The sequence below is a fragment of the Uloborus diversus genome, chromosome 4, assembly GCF_026930045.1.
Source record: "Uloborus diversus isolate 005 chromosome 4, Udiv.v.3.1, whole genome shotgun sequence".
NCBI lineage: Eukaryota > Metazoa > Arthropoda > Arachnida > Araneae > Uloboridae > Uloborus > Uloborus diversus.
In genome coordinates this window covers 130287611-130310867 of record NC_072734.1, presented here as the reverse complement: position 1 = coordinate 130310867, position 23257 = coordinate 130287611, and the positions used below count along the sequence as shown (strand labels likewise).

General features: G+C 33.5%; 1 protein-coding gene across 1 annotated transcript; it reads right to left on the bottom strand.

Annotated features, from left to right (window-relative positions):
• Positions 1–485: 485 nt before the first annotated feature.
• LOC129220836 (beta-1,3-galactosyltransferase brn-like) lies at positions 486–18000 on the bottom strand. Its single transcript, XM_054855267.1, has 3 exons — positions 17817–18000; positions 2605–3308; positions 486–889 (listed from the first exon to the last, which is right to left on the bottom strand). The coding sequence occupies exons 2-3, from the start codon at positions 3299–3301 to the stop codon at positions 486–488; spliced, it is 1101 nt and encodes a 366-aa protein (XP_054711242.1). The 5' UTR covers positions 3302–3308; positions 17817–18000.
• Positions 18001–23257: the final 5257 nt, after the last annotated feature.

Genomic DNA, 23257 nt, shown 5'->3' with positions numbered 1-23257 from the left:
ATGCCTACTGACTGGTAAAATTCACTCTGATAACACTAGATGGTTGCACTGTCTTCATGGGTCGCAGCAACATCAGTTTTGCCCGCCTAAAGTTCTTATTATTTAAATAAAAACTTATGACTGTCTGTTACTGGACCCCTGTCTGTTACAGGTGCCGTTACCCTATTTCTATTATGATAGAATTGACCTATTTTAAATAAATAAGTCTGAATACTTCAATTTTAGTGCTCTAAGTACCATAAGTCAAGTTACAAGTCTAAGCTTCATCTTTAACGAAACTCTGACAAGCTACATTTCCGTGGGGGGAAAAAACGAGCTTCTAATGCAAAAGACAATAAGAAAGCTCAAAACGATTATGAGTTCAAACATCTGTCAAACATTGCCAAACATAGAAATGACATTTTTGGCAAAAATAAAGAGGTGGGGGGGGGGGGGTGAATTGAGGGACACTAATCTTAAGTCCAGAGGCAAGAATTTTCATCTCATCACGCATGACCTGCACTTCGCTGTTCTTCATAAATTGCTGTCAGTTCTTGGGGGTCGCCAAAGCCGTGGGACGCTATCACATTCCGGTACCCTTCCTTGGTGTACTCCTTTCGCCAAAAGTGGAAGTGTTCGTTGTGGAGAGGTGTGATTCCGCACTTCTTAGCGAGAATTCCGAGGTACACGTCGTCGAAGCGGAAGTGCTTCGTGAAGAGGCTGGCGTAGTACATGTCCTCCAGAGCGGGGTACGACAGTACGAAAGCACCTGCTGTAACGTAAGGCGGGTACCTGGAGAAGGGGTACTCCGCCAGGCTCACAAACCACTTGCTGGATTTGTGCCTCATAGGGGAAGAGTCGAACAGGAAGCCGGAAAAGAGTCTTCCATCGAATGCACTCAACAAGGGATCTGGGGAAAAATAAACATAAATAGAAACACTGCTGAAAAAATACGGGCATGTTGTACTAAATTAGACCTTAAATAAACTTGCCATCTTGTTCTCCAAGGAAACTTATATTTGAATTACTAACAGAATGGTTGCATGTTCAACAGTTTGTATATTAGAGTGGTTCAAAAGAAGTTTTAAAATTAAGGAAAAAAAAATCATTAGTCCTACTCTCTTCTTTAGTTCCAGTGCAGTTTGGCCCTTAACTGTATCATTTAAGACTAGCTTAACACCTTCACAGTTCTGCGGTTTTCTACTTTATGTTATATTTATAGAACGATAGTACATTTTGTTACAATTGGATTGATGAGTCCGAAAACCAGCCATCCCCTTCGTTAAAGCACAGGAGATGAATGGTTTTCGGACTCATTGATTCAACGAAACAAATCCCCGGCTTGAAAAACATACGATCTTAAATATCATTTTGTGCATCAAACATAATACAACAATGACATTGCGGTGTGCCAGCTCCTCCTAAATTCTGCTTTGAAAGGGCGATAGGTTCTATGACGTCATTCGTCAACCTGCAACAAAAACTGTATACGATGTGTGACAATCAAATCATTGGACTAGTCTTAAAATTCAGCTTTACTGAAATCATTATACAAATACCTTTTAGTCCCTTCAGCATACTCCCCTTCACTATCAATACATTGCTGCATAGGAGTTTTCCACAGTTCAAGTAGTGCTGTAGGTCATTTGGTGTCACTTTCTTCAGCAAGTCTACCTTCAACGCCTTTACAGACTGAAAATCTATTCCCTTTAATGCACTTTCTGTTTAGTGTTATTAGAGGAATATTTTTTTGGTTGTCCTTAGGTCCCTTGAAAAGGATACCCCTTATAAAGTGGCCTTAGGTTGTTGCGCAGCGACGCAGGGAAGTTTTAGATTCAAATGGAATTCGGTAAAATGTTTAGTTCTATGGTAACTTGGCTAACTATTGTAAATCTCGGAATTAGCATCTCATTTTTATCACTACCCTGGAGATATAAAGTGAAGTTAACAAAAAAAAAAAAAAAAAAAAATCGATGATGTATCTTTGACTGATAACTAATTTTGACGTCACTTTAGCTTGCATTGCTATTAACATTGATTTGCCACAAAAAACGAGTAAAGATCCCTTTTGAAATATCCGAACGCAAATAAAAACGAAGGTGCACAACTAGACCATATATAGACATTACATACGAAATTTAATCCTGCTACGGCTTAAGATTTTGAACTATGTGAGATGCTATTTAACAAACATACGTTCATACACACGTAAACCTGACGTCGCGAGAAGACTCATTATAATAAACTAAGGAATGGTCAAAATGGACATTTTGGTTGCCCATATGTTCATACGGAACGGCTGGAAAAAAAAAAAGATTAAATTCAATACTTCTTGCCATAGCTTTTTCAAAAATAAGTACTAATTATTTTTGGTCCATCGAATATATATATTTTTAATAGCAGACATAAATTTGAAATCCACAATTAATACAAAAACGAAATAAAGACAAAAATATTTCTAATTTGTAAAATTCAAAGTTTTTATGTACGCAAAGAGGATTCTCGCCAGGAAGATGAATCGAAGAAAATTTTTGAATTTAAAGTTAAGTTGAAAAACATAAGGCAGAATGAAAAGTAAGGGGGAGAGGGGGAGATTAAGTTAGTCTTAACAGTGAAATTACTAACCTTGATACAGAGGATAATCTACGGATCTTCGTCTTCTGAATCCAACTCTCCTGTTGAAAGGATTCCTGACGAACTTAAGCAAATTCTTCGTCGACACATACATGTCGTCATCAGCAAAGGCAATGAATTGAGTTTTGGGGCAATTCTGAGTTACCCACTTGAAAGCCATCATCGTCTTGATGGTGTTATTGTAATAATTGTCCATGAATTCTGCTTGGACAATGTCTTTGTTTTTTATCGCTTCGTCGTCAATTTGCTCCTGCATCCCGAACTCTGTGGTTAAGCCGAGAACAAATATCCTTCGAATATTGACGTCTGAAAACCGATTTTCCCACCCCCATGATTTGCGTATGGCATCTCGTCTGCTTAGGTGTGGGATTGCTGACTTGATGACGTACAATATCACAATCTTTTCATATTCATTATCCAGGGCTCGACATTTGTGCAAACTCGTAATCTTGTAACTGTAATTGTACACGTTGATTGGTTGGTAGGGGGGCTTCAGACCTTTCCGGATAGTTTCCAGAGTTTCGCCTATTGGAATTTCTAAAGGATAAGAAAAACTACTGTAGTCTCTTTCAAACAGGTGCAGAAACAGTCCGAAATGTTCTATTGCAGCCAAGAGGATGACAGCCAAAATAACTAATTTTATTCTGCTTCTTAGAAATGTGATAGAAGAGTGAACTATTCGTTTCATCACAAATCTAAGGGAAAAAAGAAAGAAATTTTTTTAGAAAGATCATATTTTCATTCATAAATTATTACCGAACTGTGCAATAAATATCACAGACATTGAAAGAGAGCAGAACTCCAATGAACGTATTCATTATTTAAAATAGCTTTTATTGTTTAAACACTAGTAAACTAGAAAAGACATGTGTTTGCAATGAGGTCGTTTCCGAAATTTTAAAAGTATTTTTTTCTGAAAGAGCATGTTTAAAAACATAGGATTTGACAATTTTTCAAAATAATATGAAAGTTTATTAAAAAAAAAATGGTGCGCAGATTTAACTTCCCTTTTTATGCTTCTGCAATCTGCACATAACATCCCAAATGATGAAATGCTTTTCACTGCTGCTATTAGCGCAATATATAATTTGCTTCTTTATTCACATGAGCTGGCAACGATATAGTTGATAGCAAACGCAGAGCGCAATATTTAATTCGCTTTTGAACTATCATAACCCGGAAAAGCGGTAGACAGCAAGCGTAAGCATTCAGTGAGCCAATATATTACGCGCCAAAGTACATCACTTGTGACGTCATAAAGACCACGCTTTTTTAAAAATAAACTTTTTGAAAATAAAATTTTCCTCGCTTCATGTTATTATTGTTTTTTTTTTTTTTTTTTTGCTTATTCTATCCACTTTAGTGACTAAGATTAGTACTTTTGACTAATGGAAACACTTCCATTCGATTTGCATGCATGCTTATGGTTACCACGTTGTGTTTACTATAATCATTTGTCGCACAGAAGTAAATATTTTTTTGAAATTCCCTCTGCGTTTTGTTGAACTCATGCATGAAAATTCATCTTTTTTAGTCTGAAAACTGCCCATTCACATATTTTGCTTACACTATTTTGCGCAGGCATAGATCCACAGGGACGATTGGGGCAATAACCAAATAAAAATCAACCAAATAACCATTAATTATAACCAAATAACTCCAATATATTGGGTGAGTGCAAAAGTTCGTGTGGAGTTTGTGAAAGAAAGTCATACAGTGATTAGGCAAGCAAAACTCTTTATTCAATCAATGATATATTCTCCATCGTTGTCTATAATCTTCTTCCAACGTTCTGGCAGCATACGGATGCCCCGATCATAAAAACTGCGTGGTTTAGATTCGAAGAACGAAGACATGACGTTTTGTAAGGCATTCAAAGAGTCAAGTTTTTTTCCATTTAAATGATTTTGCAATGACCGGAATAAGTGATAATCCGATGGTGCGATATCAGGAGAATACGGTGGATGAGTTAGGACATCCCATTTCAGGCTGTTCAGTTTGCGTAGCGTCTGTCTTGAAACGTGTGGTCTAGCGTTATCTTGATGAAAGACTACGCCTTTGCGATTTGACAAACTCGGACGTTTCTGTTTGATTTCTCGCTTCAGATTAGTTAATTGACGACAGTACTTGTCCGAATCAATCGTTTGGCCGGCGGGGAGAAACTCAAAATAAATTATACCCTTGCAATCCCACCCAACACAGAGCATCACCTTCATCGGGTGCAAACTGGCCTTTGCCATTGCGTCACCATGTTCACCTGCCTGTTTCCATGTGCGTTTGCGCTGAACGTTGTTGTACAGGACCCATTTTTCATCGCCCGTCACTAATCGATCCAAAAACGGCTCGTTTTTGAGCCGCTCGAGTAAAGATACGGCAGCAGAAATTCGCTGGATTTTGTTGCTCTCGGTCAACAAATGGGGCACCCATATATCGAGCTTTAAATCAAATCCAATTTTTTTTAAACGCCGAAAAGCGGTTGATCGGTCAGCGTTAAGTGCTGTAGCAACTTCCTCTGTTGAAATTCGCGGAGTATTCTAAACTAAAGAACGCAAAACGTCGTCATCAATGTCGGAAGGTCGACCTGAGCGTGGCTCGTCTTCTAGCTTAAAATCTCCGCAACGAAATTTTGCGAACCATTTTTCCACAGTTCGTTTAGCTGGTGCTTGATCTTGATAAACGTCTTGAATTTTTTTTACGGCTGCTGGTGCATTCCAAGGTATTTTTGACATTTATGTAGAGTCCGTAATGCGACCTTTTTTGCCATAACTTTTTAGTTTACTGTTTGATTAGCATATTATTTTATTTTGATCTTTTCCTACCAACACAACAGCTCAAATTGAAATAATTTGCAAATCAAACGGTAAATTAAAAAGTTATGGCAAAAAAAGGTCACGTTACGGACTCTACATAATTTTAAAAATACCTTGGAATGCCCCTTCTTCAACGTTTATTCCCTTCCGAAACTCGTAAAGCATAACATGCCGTAAATGCACTTTATCAACACTCATTTTAAAAGTAATCTTTCTCGAAGCAGTTTGTATCTGCACAAATTATTTTGATTGGAATGAAAGCTGCACATGTCACCTTTCCAACGATCTGACTTACGTAGATAGTGGTATTAATGACAACACGTTACGCCCGTTCTAACGCCATCTATTGCAACTCCGCACGAACTTTTGCACTCACCCAATATATATATATATATATATATATATATATATGTATATATATATATAAAATTAAGCAAACAGAATTACAAATATTAAACAAATTATAAATAACAAATGATGATAAAAAGGAAAAATGCAAACAGCTATTAAGTAGGAATAGAAAAAGAGTGAATCCAGAGCTCATCAGCCGTGGAGGATTCATTAATTATGGTCAAAAGACCAAAATTTTAACTATAAACTACAATATTTTTCACTTTTATTATTATTATAATATATATATATATATATATATATATATATATATATATATATATATATATTTGAAAAAACTGTGAATTTTGATAACTTAAGAAAAGTTTAATGTTGAATTTTAAAACCAAGTTTTGAACGATTTTTGGTGGGGTTAAAGAAACACACAATTGGTGGAGCTAAAGACACACTACGAGGGCTCTCCTGTGGAATTTTTTAAAAAATCGTCTTGAAAATGCCTTTTTCTGTTTCTGTCCGATAACATAAGGGGAAGAAAGAAGGCCTAAGTGCTCTCCCGGGAAATTTGTCGATAGTGAGACTAATAGCACGATTTTGAGCTATCTTTGGTGATGTTATGGGCAGGAGTTCGGAGATTCAGAGTTCCCCTAAAGTTAAAAAGCTATTGTTTTAAAGCTATCAGCTAGGGGAGGGGGGGGGGAGAGGTTGTCTGGCTCGAGTAGAGGCTTAAAGTCCCCCCTACAACCCCTCCCCCCATTTTTCCAATATTTGCTCACTTGCTGGGAGGAGAAAAGGCAAAGAGAAATTTTTTGAAAATGAAGTCCTAAAAATGCGATTTTAAATTAAGTGACATTAGGGGGAAGCGTGGGAATCAAGAGATTGGGCAGTTGCCTCTCCCTGCCTCCCTATGGGTACGCCAATGATCCCTACTAATATTTTAGGCGAAAGTGAGTTTGTGTTCATTTAATTGTTTGTTACACTTTCACGCCATAACTACTCAACTGATCATCATGAAATTCAGGTCAAAATGCTAAAGAAAAGTGACATCGTTTATAGACAGTCCCTTGGGGGGTTGTTCACAAATGATGTTACACTTCGATTTTAAAGGGGGATTTGAATTTGCGACAATTTATAATAAGGAGGAGGAAAGGGAGGACAAGAGGTGTGGAGAGGTTGTTATAGTTCACTATTTCGTAAAAAGTCCAAGACAACAGAAAAATTGGACAAAATGAAAATCAACCGATTGTCCACATATTTAAGCTATAAAATTATTGCTATGGCATAGTAGAATTATGTAATTCAGTTAATTATAATTCTAGCGTTGTTTATTAATGATAAAGTATTTTTAAATTATCATTTAATTAAAATAGAATAACTATATTAATCACAATGTAATAAACCCATACAGAAAATATTTATCAGATACATAATGGTACAACTAATTTCAGGCAATTTTCAACTGTAAAAGAGACTAAGGGTATTCAAATGAATAAAACTTTGATCATAGTTGCATTATTAATATAGCATATAATTAAAGGGGATTTTCGCATGGTATAAATGTTTTTAAATAAATAATATTTAAAATTAATAAAAAAAATAAAGAACAACTACGTTTACATTAGTTTTTAAAGAAGAATTTTGCAATCTAATGTGTTATATGTGAAATAATAAACATTTGTATTGTATAGTAACTATATTTTTCAATAAAATGAATGATTAAAATTGTTAAGAATTTAAAATGTATACATTTAAATACTTTTCTAAAATAAATTTGAAAACACACACGATGCAGCAAAACGTTCTGATTACGTAGGGGAGAATGGGGCTGGTTGTGACATTTTTTAACAAATTGTTACAACTTTTTGTACATTTGATTGTTTTTTACATAAAATTAGGGTTTTTTTTTTTTTTTGATTTGGCAACTTTTTTAGTTTTAGATTTAAAAATAATGTTTGTTTCCAGCTTATTTAGAAAGCATGAACGAACAAATTCTATAAAAAGAGTTGCGTTACTTACAGCCCCATGCAAGAGTTAGATTCTTACAACACCAGAAGCAAGTTGTGAAAGTATGAAACAAACTGAAACAAAGACTTTTAATTCAGAACTATCAGTTTCTTGGTTAATTTAAATTAATTTACAAGTTTTATAGAACAGTTTTATACCTGACTGTAATAAAAATGTATTCACTATTGATCTCAATCAAAATTATAAACTTAAATCAAACAAAAACTTTTATACCTTATTTCATTTGGTCTAAGCCTTATAAAAAAATATAAAAAATGTTTCTGCTAAACTTAAAGAAAATTATAATAATGTAAATAAAAACTTTAACAAAAGCATAAACTATTAAAGCATGAATAATGCTTTACCAATAAAACATAAAAAATGTGTCTAACTCTTGAGCCACAAGGTTAGCAATTAAATAAAACTGAAACACATTAGTTTAATCATCATAATCTGAAAAATCACTTTCCAATTCAAGCATACGTAAGATTCAGTTCCATTATGACATCTCAGGTGTGGCCAAACAGACATACTGTGTCCATTCCTTACCATTCTGAAAACAGTTCACAACATACGTGAGACAAAAGTAATTAGCATCTTCTAAGGCAGCGTTTCTCAACCTTTTATGACCTGTGGATTGGCAAAAGCTTTTGAAAAGAATTTGCAGACCGGTGAGAGTTATATACAGGGTGGGGCATGGGAACTTCCTTTTTTGAGTTTGGCACACAAAAAGTGTGGAGCATCACAGAATGGTGGGGACAGGTTCAGCGGAAAGATCTGAATGAGAAGTTTTCTTCCATTTTACTTTCAGTTGACATCTTGCTTTGGTTGAGACAGCATCACGCTTTTATTGTGGAGGCGTATTTTTCTAACGGCCACTCAATCAGTGTGGGGATTAAAAATGATCCTTCACAAACCCTGGAGGACCTGAAGAACCGCATTCGAGCCAAAACTGCCAATATACTGGTCTACATGCTCCAAAGAGTTGACCAAAACTTCTGAGTTCGACTGAATCAGTGAATTGACAATGGAGGGCAGCTCTTACAAGATATTAATTTCAAAAGAGAGTAAAGTATAATCTCCCATTATGTGCCACAAGAAAAAGATAATAATATATATATATATATATATATATATATATATATATATATATATATATATATATATATATATATATATATATATATATATATATATATATATATATATATATATATATATATATATTAGGGTGGTCCTTATTTATATGGGAAAATATTTTTTTTCTGAATTCAACAAGTGAAGCCCCCTAGTTTTGTGACACTATAATAAAAAGTAATCGGTGCAAAATTTGAAGTCGATCGGTCAATAATAACACGTGCCCCTAGGACGTTGAACTTTAACACTTTTGATAATTTTCCCACAAATCTTCGAGTTTTTACTTCAGACCACGTGAATCGTTTCTCCTATGTTTGCAAAATATTTTTACAGCGAGGTAGCACTAAAATTAATCATTTTAATCACTTCATATTGTCTAAAGATTTTACATTGAGTAAGAATGAAATAGTGCTTTAGACACTTTGCCATAATCGTACGCTTTTCTCAATGTGTCTCAATCGTGTGCATTTTTTTCCGATAGTCTTGAACTGTATGTAAAATACTAAATTGCTTTTGTGACTCATATTTGGCAAATTGATTGTGAAATTCTTCGATTAATTGTGCTCCTCTTTCAGTTGTATCATTCACAACTTTCAGCATTTTAACAATATCTCTTCCCTTTAAATAGCTTCCTTCATTTTGCCATGAATCAGAATCAACTAGGAAAATATCTTTCGGTATTTGTAACTTATCAAACAGTTTCATTGACTTGTAATTGATTTTATAAAGAGGAAGATCTTTACTAAGAAAGTATTCCAAATCATCTACTGTTATCTGAAATTTTTTATACAGTCAACAGATACGTCTTCCTATTCCGCAAGCATTTTTTGAAGTAGTCTTTTCCTATCTTCAAAGTTAATTCCTTCATCTAATACAGACAAAGCTACTAGTTCATCCCCTAAGTACCATAAGTGATTTATGAATTTTTCAGTCACTGCTTCTGCTGCATGTTTGTCATCATTTTGTACGCTGCAGGTTTTTTAGACACTAGACTTTATATTAATTTAAAAGGCCTAAAATGGGTTGCTGCGAACTTCATACAACATTTAACTGTAAAACAGCATTTACGGGCATTCTCTTCATGTAAGATCAATTTAAAATTATTTCTAAACATATAAATATTCAAACAATAAATTCCTTTTGCCACCCATCTGGCTCACAGATAACCTCCAGGTTGCCGAAAACATATCCCTGTAGGAGGGAGGACTTCACTAAGAAATATTATTACACATTATGAAAATTCTCTGCAATATTCCTTAATTCCGCTTTCTACGAACAATAATATGTCATCAAATTCTTCTTTTAGAATTTAAGTGGTATGTGTACTTTTTGAATTTTGAAGCACTTAAATAATGGAATATCGAGTCTAGAACTAAGAAAGACAAGAACTTTTTTAAAGACACTCTGTAGTACGATTTCAAGTGCATGATGATAGCAATACAAATGCAATATATCACCGTTCAGCTTTTGCTCTAAAAAATTACATGCCCAATTTATACGGCCGGTATTGTAAGCCGCTGTATAAAACACTACAGCTTGAACAGTTAGCAATAAAGAGCAATCATCTAAGTTATCATGTACAACTGAAGAAATATCTCAGAAATTTTGAGTAGCTGTTCAACATTTGGACCTGAAGCTATCATGGTAAGCCTATCAGCGTTTTTTCCAGTTAATCTGGATGTAGCTTTGTATCCCAGGGAATAACTAAAAAATCTAAATTTAAATTCATGAAATCTGATTTTACCTCTCGAAGATTTTCTCTTGCTCTCTTAAGGGATGTACGATTGATCATAAGGTGTTTTGGATTTAAATTTACTACATCTACATCGGCTGTTAATAAATGAGCAACATCTTTGTTCCTAATATGGCTTTGTCTAACATTGATGAAATGCGGCAGATATCAATAGTTGTCAAGCTTTTTTGCGTTGTGGTAAACCAGATATAGAAGAAAGGTTCAACAGGTTAGGATAGATACCCATTTCGGTTTCTAAATCTTGTGAATTGCAAGAGGAATTTGATGATAATAAAGGACTATGTATTGAAATAGAAGACAGTTTAAAGTAGATTTCTACATTATTCCGATTTGGAATTTTTTTTATTTTATATTTTAGATATGGAAAATAGAGTTTATTTTTATGGTAGGGTAATCGAGGATTTTTCAAAATTTAAATTTTAAGAATGCATAAACATTTAAGTATATAACTAAAGAACAACGAATTAAAATATATTGTCATTACTTATATTTATAGCATGGAAAACTAGTGACCCTATTTACCACACCTATTACATGCACAGAAAATTTTCTAAAACAACACCCCCAAAGCCTGGAGGAGGTAATTTTTTGTTGCCAAAAATCATCCATCAATGGCTTTTAGAATCTCTTGTGTCCATCTTGGTGGAAAGAAATGTTCCCCTGCCACTTGGTTTGAAACGAGCGCGAATAGCGGTATGCCTGTCCCAAGGCCATTGGCGTACATGCACCCTATGTAATATGTAAAATTTTATAGAATGAAAGAGAGAAAATGGTTGGTCTGGAAGTAACAACATCTATTGAGGTTCAAAATTACTTTAAATATGAAACCTAGGAATATTTTTACATAAAAATGAGAAAATCCGCAATTTTTTCTTCGGAACTCAAAAAAGGGGGCCCTAGGGGCACGTGTTAATGTTCATGGATTGACTTTAAATTTTGCATGGATCATTTATTTGTATAATGGATCAAATTGAGGGGGCGTCGTGTAAAATATCTACAACTTCAAAAATAAGGACCACCCTAATCTACATATATATGTAATATATATATGTAATACATACATACATACATATATATATATATATATATATATATATATATATATATATATATATATATATATATATATATATATATATATATATATATATATATATATATATATTATTTCATTTAAAAAAAAAAGAAAGTTCCCGCACCTCACCCTGTACAATAAAGTTCTTAAGTATAATCGCTTTCATGATAATTTTGAAAATTTTTTTACTAAAAATAAGAAATACAACAGTAACAGAGGGGACATTAATTTGGAACAGGAGGGACAAAGCTGGAATGCCCTCTCTGTTACAGTTTGACAACAGGTTTAAAAAAAAAGACCTTGCACTGGCTGCACAATTCACAAGTGATTCTCATAATAATACAATGGGTAGCAATATCTTTTCCAACAGTTTGATCACATTCATTTGCAAAGCTGTGCGATTTTTAATTTAAGAAGTATTTACTTTGGCATGCTATCAACATAGGGAACAAAACCTCCATCAGAAGGTGAATTCTAAAGAGGGTAAAAATAATACGATACCAGACTAAGGAGAGTTACTGATATAAACATTAATTGTGTTTAAATCAGCCTGTTAACTTTTATGCTCAAATATTTGAAGTCTAAAGATATTAGGTGTAACTGTGTCCTGCATGCAATAGTAATGCACGTATTGTTGTTTCCCAAATTTTAAAATAAAGTTGGTTTATAATAAATGTATTGTGTTGTTGTGTCTCTGTTTAGTTCCTTCTTTTAATAATGCTCTTTAAATAAGTAAACCAACTGACATGGTGTCTGGAGTTAATACCAACATATTAAGTAGATTGCAAACCATTAAATATTTTTTGATTTTCTTTTAAATCAGTGTTTGATTTTCATGAAGGAAATTATTCAATGCTGAAGATCCTACTGTGGATAAATTTTGTTTAACAAGTAAGCAAATACAATTAAAAATGGATGTGTTCCGTGCTCCTAGAGAACCTAATTTCTTGTCAGGAAATTTAAAATAATCACAGAAAAAGTGGAAACAACTACAACAGTTAGAAAATTACTTAGTAGCGACAGAAAAAGACGCCAAATCTGAGAAAATGAAAATCACCATCTTGTTGAATTTATTGGGAAATCAAGGCTTAGAAATGTTTAACATGTTCAATTTTGACGGCAAATCTTCAAAAAACGATAATTATGAAGATGTTAATGAAAAATTTGAAGACTATTGCACGCCAAAGCAGAACATAGTTTTTGAACGATATAAGTTTTTGTTCATGCAGCCAAAAAGAGGGTCATTGATTCAATGAATATTTAATTCAATTAAAAATCTTTGCATAGATTTGTGAACTCCAAGGACAAACAGATGGACTAATCCGTGATAGGATTGCACTTCAGATATATGACCAAGGATTAAAAGAAAGATTATTAAGGGAGCCAAGCGTAAAACTACATGCTTTGCTGCTTTGTTCATACAGCAGCTAAATTCGTCTGAGCAGCAGAAACCAGCCAAGAACATTTAAGGTTGATGAAAGGTGCTGAAGCTCCGTCATTTGGTGAAATTACCATGGTTGTCATCCAGCGGAAAAAAATAACTAAGAAAAGTGTGCCTATGAAATCGCCATAAAATTAAGAGTTTGGCTACAAGAAAAGCGGAAGACGGCACAAAGCAAGAGAGTGTCCAGCGATTAGAAAGAAATTCGCCACATGTAAACAGGAAAATAATTTTGCTATTGGTTGCCAATCACATGGAAGAAAGTTCACCAGGTTAAAGAACAAAACAAACTTTGTGTTTTTATTGATTCAGTAGACTCTGCCAGGGTAAAAGAGACAAATTCACTGAAAAAGAATCTAATTTTGCCAAATGATAAGCAAAGTTTATGTATGAATTTTAAGCTTGATACTGGATCTGAAGCCAATATAATTTCTTAGAGACATTAAAAGCCTAATAAGGAAACAAGATCTTAAGCCAAAGTGCAGCCAAAGTTACTCTACTGTCATATGGGAGTCATAAAATTATTTTGGAAGGAAGTGCTTTATTTAAATGCTCCACAGATAAGCTTAGAGACATTGAACTAGAATCTTGCATTGTGAATTTTGAGTCGAAACCTATTTTGGGAGTAAATTAATATCAATTGAAAGAGTTGACACACTAAAAATTTAAAGTAAACAACAGGTTATTGACCAATTTAAGAGTGTAGTCAGTGGAACTGGTAAATTCCCTGATGAGCAATACAAGATTGTTTTAAAAGATGATGCTGTTCCAGCTGTACATCCTTCTAGATGGGTACCAGAAGCACTGTAGGGTAGATTAAAAGAGACTTTAGAAAAATTGGAACATGATGAAATTGTTTCAAAAGTCAGCAAGCCAATTGATTAAGTCCAAAGTCTGGTAATTGTCAAAAAGCCAAATGGAAGTTTACGACTTTGCCTTGATCCAAAGGATCTGAATAAAGTTTTTCTTCATCTGAAGATATATATACCCAGAAGGTTAGAAAGTAAAAAGGACAGTACTTGATCTTAAAAATGGCTTCTGTCATGTTCCTATAGATGATAAGAGTTCAGGAATTTGCACTTTTAAGACACCATTTGAGCGGTACAAGTTTAACAAGCTATCGTTTGGTATTTCTTCGGCGCCCGAGGTCTTTCAGAAAAGAAGCTTAAAATTGTTTGGCGACATCTCAGGAATTGAAATATTTTGATGACATAATCATCGCAGGCCTGAATGAAAAGGAACATAATGCTACTTAATGCAGAAAAGTTTCAATTCAAAGTCCCTGAAGTAAAATATAAGAGCAAAATCATTTCTAGTAGTTTAATCAGATTGAGAACACATTCAAGGCATTTTTGAAATGCTAACTTCCACAAATAAAACTGATATTAGAAGGTTATTGGGTATGATAAACTTTTTGTCGAGTATATCCACCATTAAAGCATCGCTAAGATTAATTATCAAAGAAAATGTTGAGTTTTATTAGGGAAAATATCAAGAAAAATCATTCATGAAAATTAAGTCTTTACTGTGTTCAACACAGGTTTTGAAAGTTTTCTCAAGTTCAGACCCAATAGTGATTCAATGTGATAGCTCCAAAGATCAACTTTCATGTAAGCATTTTTGATTCAAAAAGGACAGCGTCATTTGTATCAAGAAGCCTAACAGGGGGATGGCGAAAAGAATTATGCACAAGGCGAGGAAAGAATTACTAGCAATTGTATCTTCCTTTGAAAAGTTCTATAATTAGTTTTACGGTTTTCGTGGTATTGTTATTCCACATTTGGTGTACGGTCGACATGTAACAATATAGAGTGATGATGAACTATTAATAACCATCACAAAGAAATAAAGTTTTATCATGCATGCAAATGTTGTTTGAACTTCTAAAATATAATTTTAATGTGATCTATGTTCCTGGTACGCAAATGTACTTAGCTGATACATTGCCTTGTGTGTCAAATGTGATTAGAAGTTAGGAAGCGATTTACATACGAACAATGGATTAGTTTTTCTCAGTACAGTCAGATCCCGATTTAATGAATTCATCGAGATTGAAATTTTGTGCACTAAATCGGGGTTATTCCTAATATCGAAGTGCAAAAAAATTAAGAAAATCTGCACTTACCTGATCTAAAAGCCCTAATAATGAACTAAACAAAAATATCCATATTTAGAAATTGTACACTTTTTATTCAGCATTCCGCAACTTATTACACACTAGTTAATTTGAAAATTTAAAGCACTGAGTTATAGATGCTTGAGGATTTCCTTGATACCTGATTCGAAATAGTTCTCTTTCGACTTTATGAAGAGAAGAAAATACTACCTCATTAACATTCTGTTACATAAGATACGTTTTTACAGTTTCCAGGCCATGTAAAGCATTAAAAAGAGTAACAGTTTGAATGGGATTTCCGTTATCGCTTTTGATATAACCCAATTTATTGTCAGTGTTATTGAATTGGTTATTGGGTTCAGTAATTAGGGCTTGCATGTGCAAGGGCTCATTAGGGCCCCCTCTCATGCCGAGCAAGAAAATGAAATCGAAAGCTAATGCTTTGTAGTTGTTGCATTCTGTCAGCAGTTTGTTTCACTGGCAATGAATTGGCGAAAATTATACAAAGCATTTTCGCTCTTTTGCTCCAACAAATTTTTTTTTTTTTTTTTAAAGAAAACAATGTATGATCCAAGAGAGGAAGCAGAATAGTGATACTCAACCTAATCTTTTTTGAAATATTAAGCCAAGGTTTTAAAATTACTATTCAGTTAAACAATACTTAGTCTTCTGGCATTATGTCCCCATCAATAATTGCATTATTGGGAGGAGGGGAGTGCAACATTCTAAAAACCAAACGTGTAGTTTCTTTCTTTTTTTTTTTTTTTATTTTACGTTAAAAAAAAGCTGCTGCACTACAAAGATGTAAAACATGAAATAAAAATTTTATTTTCGAACTGAAGATGAAATACACTGAGGCATTTAGAAAGATATGAGAATACATAACACATTTTATTGCTTTGCTAAAACTTTTCCCACAATTTTAGCTTTTATGCTGAAGAACTTAAAGCTTAAACCCTGCTATTGGAACAACTTCAGCAACAACCAGTTAACCGGTAGCTCTACTGGGTAACTCCTGGTTAATCATGGCTTAACCGTGGTCGACCGGTAGGTCTATTGGAACATACCCTAAATCTCTAATTGGAACATATCCTAAATTTAAACCCCTATGATTTTTCCCCTAAAAAAAAAAAACATTCCAAAATGTTTTCCCCAAATTTAGGGAGAAAACCTCTAAGATGGCAACCCTCCGATTGGTAAAATTTTTTTGTCACAATCAACATCATCCTGAGTTGTGAAGGGGGGAGGGGGAATTTTCTATCCTAAATGAAATCCACCTGACGAGTTACTCATAACTCAACTACACCTATGAATAATAAACACGCTTTTGGTTGCACCTTCGCCTTTCAAAAATTGCTGATTTAAAGAAAAGTATTTTTCTGCTTTGGACAAGATGGATAGATCATTTAGAATGCAATCCACTATTTTCTAACTCAAATTAAAAAAAGAAAATTATTTTTGTCTGTTAAAATATTTTGCTAATTCGGGATTTATTATTCAGTAAATAGGGTTTTTTGTCTTCATTTGACTCGGGGAAACAGAAAAATTTGCTAAATCACAAAATTTGTTAAATAGGCATTTGTTAAATCAGGGTCCGATATTCCCAACAGACCATTTGAAAAGGTTTGTGCTGATTTGATGAGTTTTGGAAATAAGTCTTAGTTTTGATTGATTATTATTCAAAGTGGTTGGAAATTTGAACTTAATGAAAAGTCTTCAAATGAAGTTATTGACAAGCTGAAGTTTATGTTCGCAAAATTCGATGTAAGAAATAAAATTGTCACAGATAATATTTCATTTAATAGCTACTTGTGATTCGCCAAAAAATGGGCTTCGGAACATGTCTCCCTAGGTTTTATTATGTCAAAAATGCTCATTCATGACAAAATCTCAAAGCAGGAGATAATGTGACAATAAGAAATTTTGCAAAATACGACTTGTGAACCAGCTCAAATAGTACATAAGTTAAAATCTTTTCCAAGATCATATATAGTTAAAAAAAGCTATGGTAAAGTATAATTAGAAGAAACTGTAGAGACATCAAGAAAGTAAATTTGCACTCTAAAGAACAAACATATCAAAATATTTCTGATAATAATAGCAATCTGAATGATGATGGATACTTATACTGATTTGAAAAATAGAGCAAATTTGAAAAATGATAATTCGACTCAAACCAGAAGTGGTTGACCAGGAAGATGCGCCCTGCCTATTCCCAAAGATTATAATGAAACTTAATTTTGTTCATCTTTTGTACTTAAAATTTTAAATAATTTATCATCTTAAAAGTGGGTAATTTTAGATGAAACTGTGAACTGCACGTAAAAGTTATGTACGCATTGTTGTTTTCCAAATTTTAAAATAAGTTTTTTAGTTTAAAAATAAATGTATCGAGTCGCTGTGTCTAAGTTTGGCTTCTACTTTTAATAACACTCTCTAAATAAATAAACCAACTGACACAAGAAGAAAAACACAAGCATGAAAGATTTGCGCAAAAAACACAATGCATAAAATCTTACCGTAACAGTATTGTAAACCGCCTTCTTTTAGAACATTTGGGAAACACTTTTCGTGTAAAATAAGGATACTAGTCACCACATACTGGTTATAAGACAGATGATCATATTCGAAATTCGGATATGGTAAACATTTTCGTGTCAACGAAGCAAATGAAATATTTAGAGAAGCCGCTTAAAACTGCTGATTTTTTTAAAAAAGCGGCTGCACTTTTAAAAAGTAAATAAACAACTTCGTTGAAGTACAAGCTGCCAGTTTAAAATCAAATATAAAACTTAGCAAATTATTTCAAATTAAGTGTAAGTTTTATTAAAATGATGTATATAAACGTAATTTAAGTGACTAAAACAATGAGAGGATAAAGAATATGTCCCCAATTCACTGAAAAAAATACTGGAAAATATCAGTAACAAAAATGGGAAACCAAAATGTAACATTTAGTTTTCTTCCTTGGCAACGAGAAAAAGCTGTTGCAGCAATCTGATTGGATGTTTAGTCACGTGACGTAGAGAGGATTTGCTCTTCCTAAGGATCTTTCAGCGGCGACTTCGAATTATTTCTGCAGCCGAAGTTTCGAATGATTTAACGTTTGTTTTTCAAACAAACAAATGTTTGAAAAATGTTGTTTCTTTGAAAAAAATAAATAAATAAAAAAAAAAAAACTAATTTGAATTCCGAAACTTTGAATTCAAATTATGTTTTTCGCAATCACGAGTTGCGACAAGACTCTACTGGTTACAGTTATTGTTTCTAGAAATGGCTCCCCCGCCCAAGCATGTCCCTCCTCCTGGGTGCTTACGTGTATATAGTTGTGTGCGTGTGTATGTGTGTAAAGGCGTGCGCGCGTAGGCGAGTGTGTATGAGCATGCGTGTGTAGGACATGGACGCCACCGCCCAGCAAAAGTGGATTCCGGGGAACAGTGCTCAGGACCAGCCGCGCCGCCGCCCGAGGATGGTGGTGCTGCAGGCCTGGTCCCAGCTGAAAAAGGAACCGGAACATCAAGGACTGTCAAGTGAGAGCAATAAGCAATCGTGATTGCTCAATAAAAAACGAATTAATTATTATTGCTTTTTTTTACCAATAAAAATTGGTTTTCTGAAAATGTAGTTATTAAAAAAAAAAAAAAAAAAAGAAAATCAAGCAAAATGTATTTTTTAATTCGCAACTCCAACAAACTATAGGGGGCACTGCAGCCACCGTCTAATGGCGGACGAAAAAACTAAAACAAACGCACGTCGTAGCGTAGAAAATGCTAAAAAGCCTAGTAATTTTTGTTTGTATGCATGACTTTTTTGTTTTATTCTTTTTAAATTAATTTTCAAAGTCTTGTGGATATTCTGGCCCATGTAAAAAGAAATGAGAATTCAAGAAGCATTACTAAACATTAGAAATTAATACAAATTCCGTAGTTCGTAGTTGTAAGCAGCCATTTCCACGATGTTGAATTCGAAATTTGTCAATTCTTGATGGAACTACATTTTTATTGTAGCCATATGAACACTATAAATATTTCATGTAAATAAACCTTTGTTTATCAATGTTATCAAAAGAGGAAGATGAAAGTTCTTTTTGTTTTCTTTGGCTAGCGCTAATTGTTTTACATTCGGTTTCGTTTGTTTCTAATTTCTGAATTATGATTTAATTCTGCCATGCATCATCAATAAAATTCTCACGGATACATGGCGGTAGTTTTCTTTTTAATTGATCTTCCATTATTTCTTTAAACTTATCAAATTCTGTTATCTTTCTACCATTTTAATCCACACTTGATAAAAAATAAAAATGGTTTACAACTGACATGCAAAATCTCGCCAAGCAAGAAGTGTTCTTTGCTCGCATAATACTAAAACTATAACCCTAAACTATAATCGCACTATTTTGGCGATGAAAATTCTCATGTGTAGTTAAACATTTTTCATTCCGTTCTACGATAATACTGCATAATATCATTCTTTTGAGCTTAAGATTAAGAGAGAAAAAAAACCATATTCTTGCAAATTCACACTAAACAATAAAAAAATTTACCTTGTATAAAGTTATCCTCTTCCAAAAAAAAAAAAAAAATGCTTCGAATAGACTTGCAGATGCGAAGTTTGTTAATCCAGAGTTTTCATATGTTTAGGATTTCACGCCATTTACGACAGTCAACTCAGTTTTTAGAGGGAAATAATTAAGACTAACATTATTTTGAAGAGCTCGAGAATAACATTAAGGGACAAAACACTTTCTATTTCTGAAAGCAATCCAAGACACATCGATTGCGTTAATAAATACTCATAACAAACTGCCTATGTTTATGTTAACATGGAACGCAATGTTTACACATGGAACGCAATGTTTTAGGTTTTTCGGCAGTTATGTAAATCACCGCAAGGTAGCGTATTCGAGCGCTGGAGTTGCGAATATTCATTCGTTTCAACATAAAATTGCTAACTCAAAAGTAAAAGCTGTAAAACATGAAAAAAAGGCTGTAAGTTTTTTGCACATGGGTCATTCCATGTCAAGTGATCCAAAATTTGGGAAATTTTTTCCCTCACCCTTTTGTTTTTCTTTGAAATTTGGCTCATCGATTGCACCCTTCGAAGAAATCAAAAGTCCAAATTTTTAGATTTTTATCTCTATTTTCTTTTATTTATGACATTTTGATTTTTCGAAAAACCTCCTTTTTTTCATGGATGCTTGAACATAAAATGGACAATAACTCAGCACCAAATATAGATAGAAATATTTGGTAAAAAGCATTTTAAAGTACATTAGTTGCTGTTTAATGGGATATACAACATGGCTAGTTTCAAAAAAAATTTAATTTAAAAAAAAATGAAATTAATATTTTAAATTTCTTAGAAAAGTTATAATGATTTTTTTTTTTTTAAATTCTCAAACATTTGTGTGTATTTTATGTTCATTTGTGCAAAGTTTCTAGTTGGGATCTCAATGGGATCATATTTTTATGAATTTTTAAATAAAATTTGACTTATGAAATAATGTCATTTTTCAGATTCTAACTATAGTTAAATATGGGGTTCTCTTACTGGGGATGGTCTAGTAAGTAGTAATTGATCATGACTATGCTTGAAATGAGCTATTTTGTACATTGGTAAGCCCCCCCCCCCCACTACTTTTAATCTTTTTTTTTCAAAACTTTTCAAAATGTAAAAAATAAACAAATAAATAAAAAGCAAAATGAATAGTAAACTTATTAAAAGTTGGTAAATATTCTTCTTTAAGGCAAGACAACCCCCCCCCCCGCACCACCACTTTTATTATTTTTTTTTCAAAACTATTTTCAAAATGTAAAAAATAAATAAATGAAAAAAATAAAACAAAATTAATAGAAAACATATTAAAAGCTGTTAAATGTTCTTCTTTAAAGCAAGACGATGTACATTTTTAAATCTTTCCGATTGTAAATAAAACCTTTCGGAATAATCACGAAAAGAACTTAATATCGCCCCCCCCCCCGAACATTTCCCATCTCTCACTCAGGCAAAGTCGGGGATTTTTGCTTGATTTTTCCGCGCTGTTAAAGTTTTTTTTTTTTTTTTTGAGGGTTTGTGACCTAGACAGCGGAGTGAATGCAATTTTTTGCGCCCATGTCGATAGAATTTCATCTATTTAATTAAACCGCAAAAGATACCTTCAAAATGCTCCTTGCTGAATATTGTGTAAAATGACCCGATGAATCCAATTATGACCACCATTTTCCTCCTACACGTCCCACTTTTTGGGAATGGCGCCTCCAATTTTTTTTTTCAGTTTTCAACCGTTTCATACACCCATTATTTTTATTTTGGAGGGGAAGGCAGTGTTATTATTACTCTTCTAAGGGGTTAGGAAGGTAAAAAGTTCAAAAGCATGAACTTTTGGAACATATGTTGGGAGATTCATGGGGGTATTCTCTTAAAATATTTTTTAAGTCATTGTACCCCTGATCTATATTTCTAGGGATTGTTTTACAGTTTTTCTCTTATTTTTCCGGCATAAAACCAGTGCATAGGACTCACTCCTATGACACGAAAAAAAGTTCACGTTGTAAAAAGAAAGTTAAAAAAATATTGGAAGCATCACATTTTGCATAGACAGAGTCAGATTGCAGATCTTCACCCCGTATTATTCAGCATAATTCAAAGACATAATTAAGATTAAAATAATCTTAAGTATGCTTATAGTACAGTATTAATGAACATATGGATGCACTGTCATTTTTATTTTTCTCTATTAAGAAGTGATAAACAATGAAACCGGTGTACCCCCAGAAATTTTTATACACTTATATATTAATGCTACTTTATAAGCATATTTAAGTTCATTTTTAATTAGTATTATGATTAAAAATGGAAATGTAAGTTGAATAATACCGGAAGGTTCTTTAACTGAAGATCTGTGATGCGCGATTTCTGATTATGCAATGCTTTCAATTGTATTTTTAATTTCTTTTTTACGATATGGAAATTTTTTCAGGAATGGGGCTCATAAGAGTGAGTCTTATGCTCTGGTTTTAAGCTGAAAAATAAGAGTAAAACTTGTAAAACAAACCCCTGGAGAAAAATATCAGTTTTTATGATTTTAAAAGTATTTTAGGGGGAATGTCCCCATTTTACACAAGAATCAGCAAGAGTTATGTCAATAGCATTTTGAAGGTATCTTTTTGCCGCACTGTGTTATCTAAGAGTGCTACACTCGAGCAACGCAGGGTTAGCTAGCTTAAAATAAATTATTTTTGTTTTAGAGGAAAAGAGCACTAAAGGTAAGCCAAGGAATCAAAACCACGTTATGTGAATACGATTCTCACTTTTATCGTCAAGTTTTTATGTTTCAGGCAATGTGATAATATTTAACCATTCATTTTATTATTATTTTTTTATACTTGCGAAATGCGGAAATATCAAAATAACTCTTATTTCACAATGCGCCCCTAGATGTCGACACCATAGCAACATGTAAGTTCTCGGCCTGGGCGTAGCCTACGAGGATCTGGGAGTCGAGGTAAAGTGAATGCGCTTCCATAGCGGGGGCAGTGGCGGATCCAGCCGATCGTTTTAGGAGGGGCCATCCGAAATTTTTGAACAAACTCCCCAGGGCCGAATTTAGCTCCATGCTTCTAGTCAAATTTGAAATCTGCCGCCCCCCCCCCTGCAAAAAAGAAGTAAAATATCCTTTACTCAAAAAAACCTAAAAAAGTGTTCCCCAAACTGTCAAACTTATGGAGAAATGATGGCGTTTCACATTCTGAGGCGCGCCGATGAGATGATCACAGTGATGTCCCAAAAAAAGTTTTATTCGGCAAATTTTGCTGCCGATTTGGCAAATACCATGATTGAAAAACATTTGACTTTCATAAGATGTGTGAAAGTAATCATTATTAAATTACAAGAAAAACTTGTCTCTGTGGAAAATGAAAGAATGCTAATATTTTACTTTCAAGAATAACAATTTAATTCA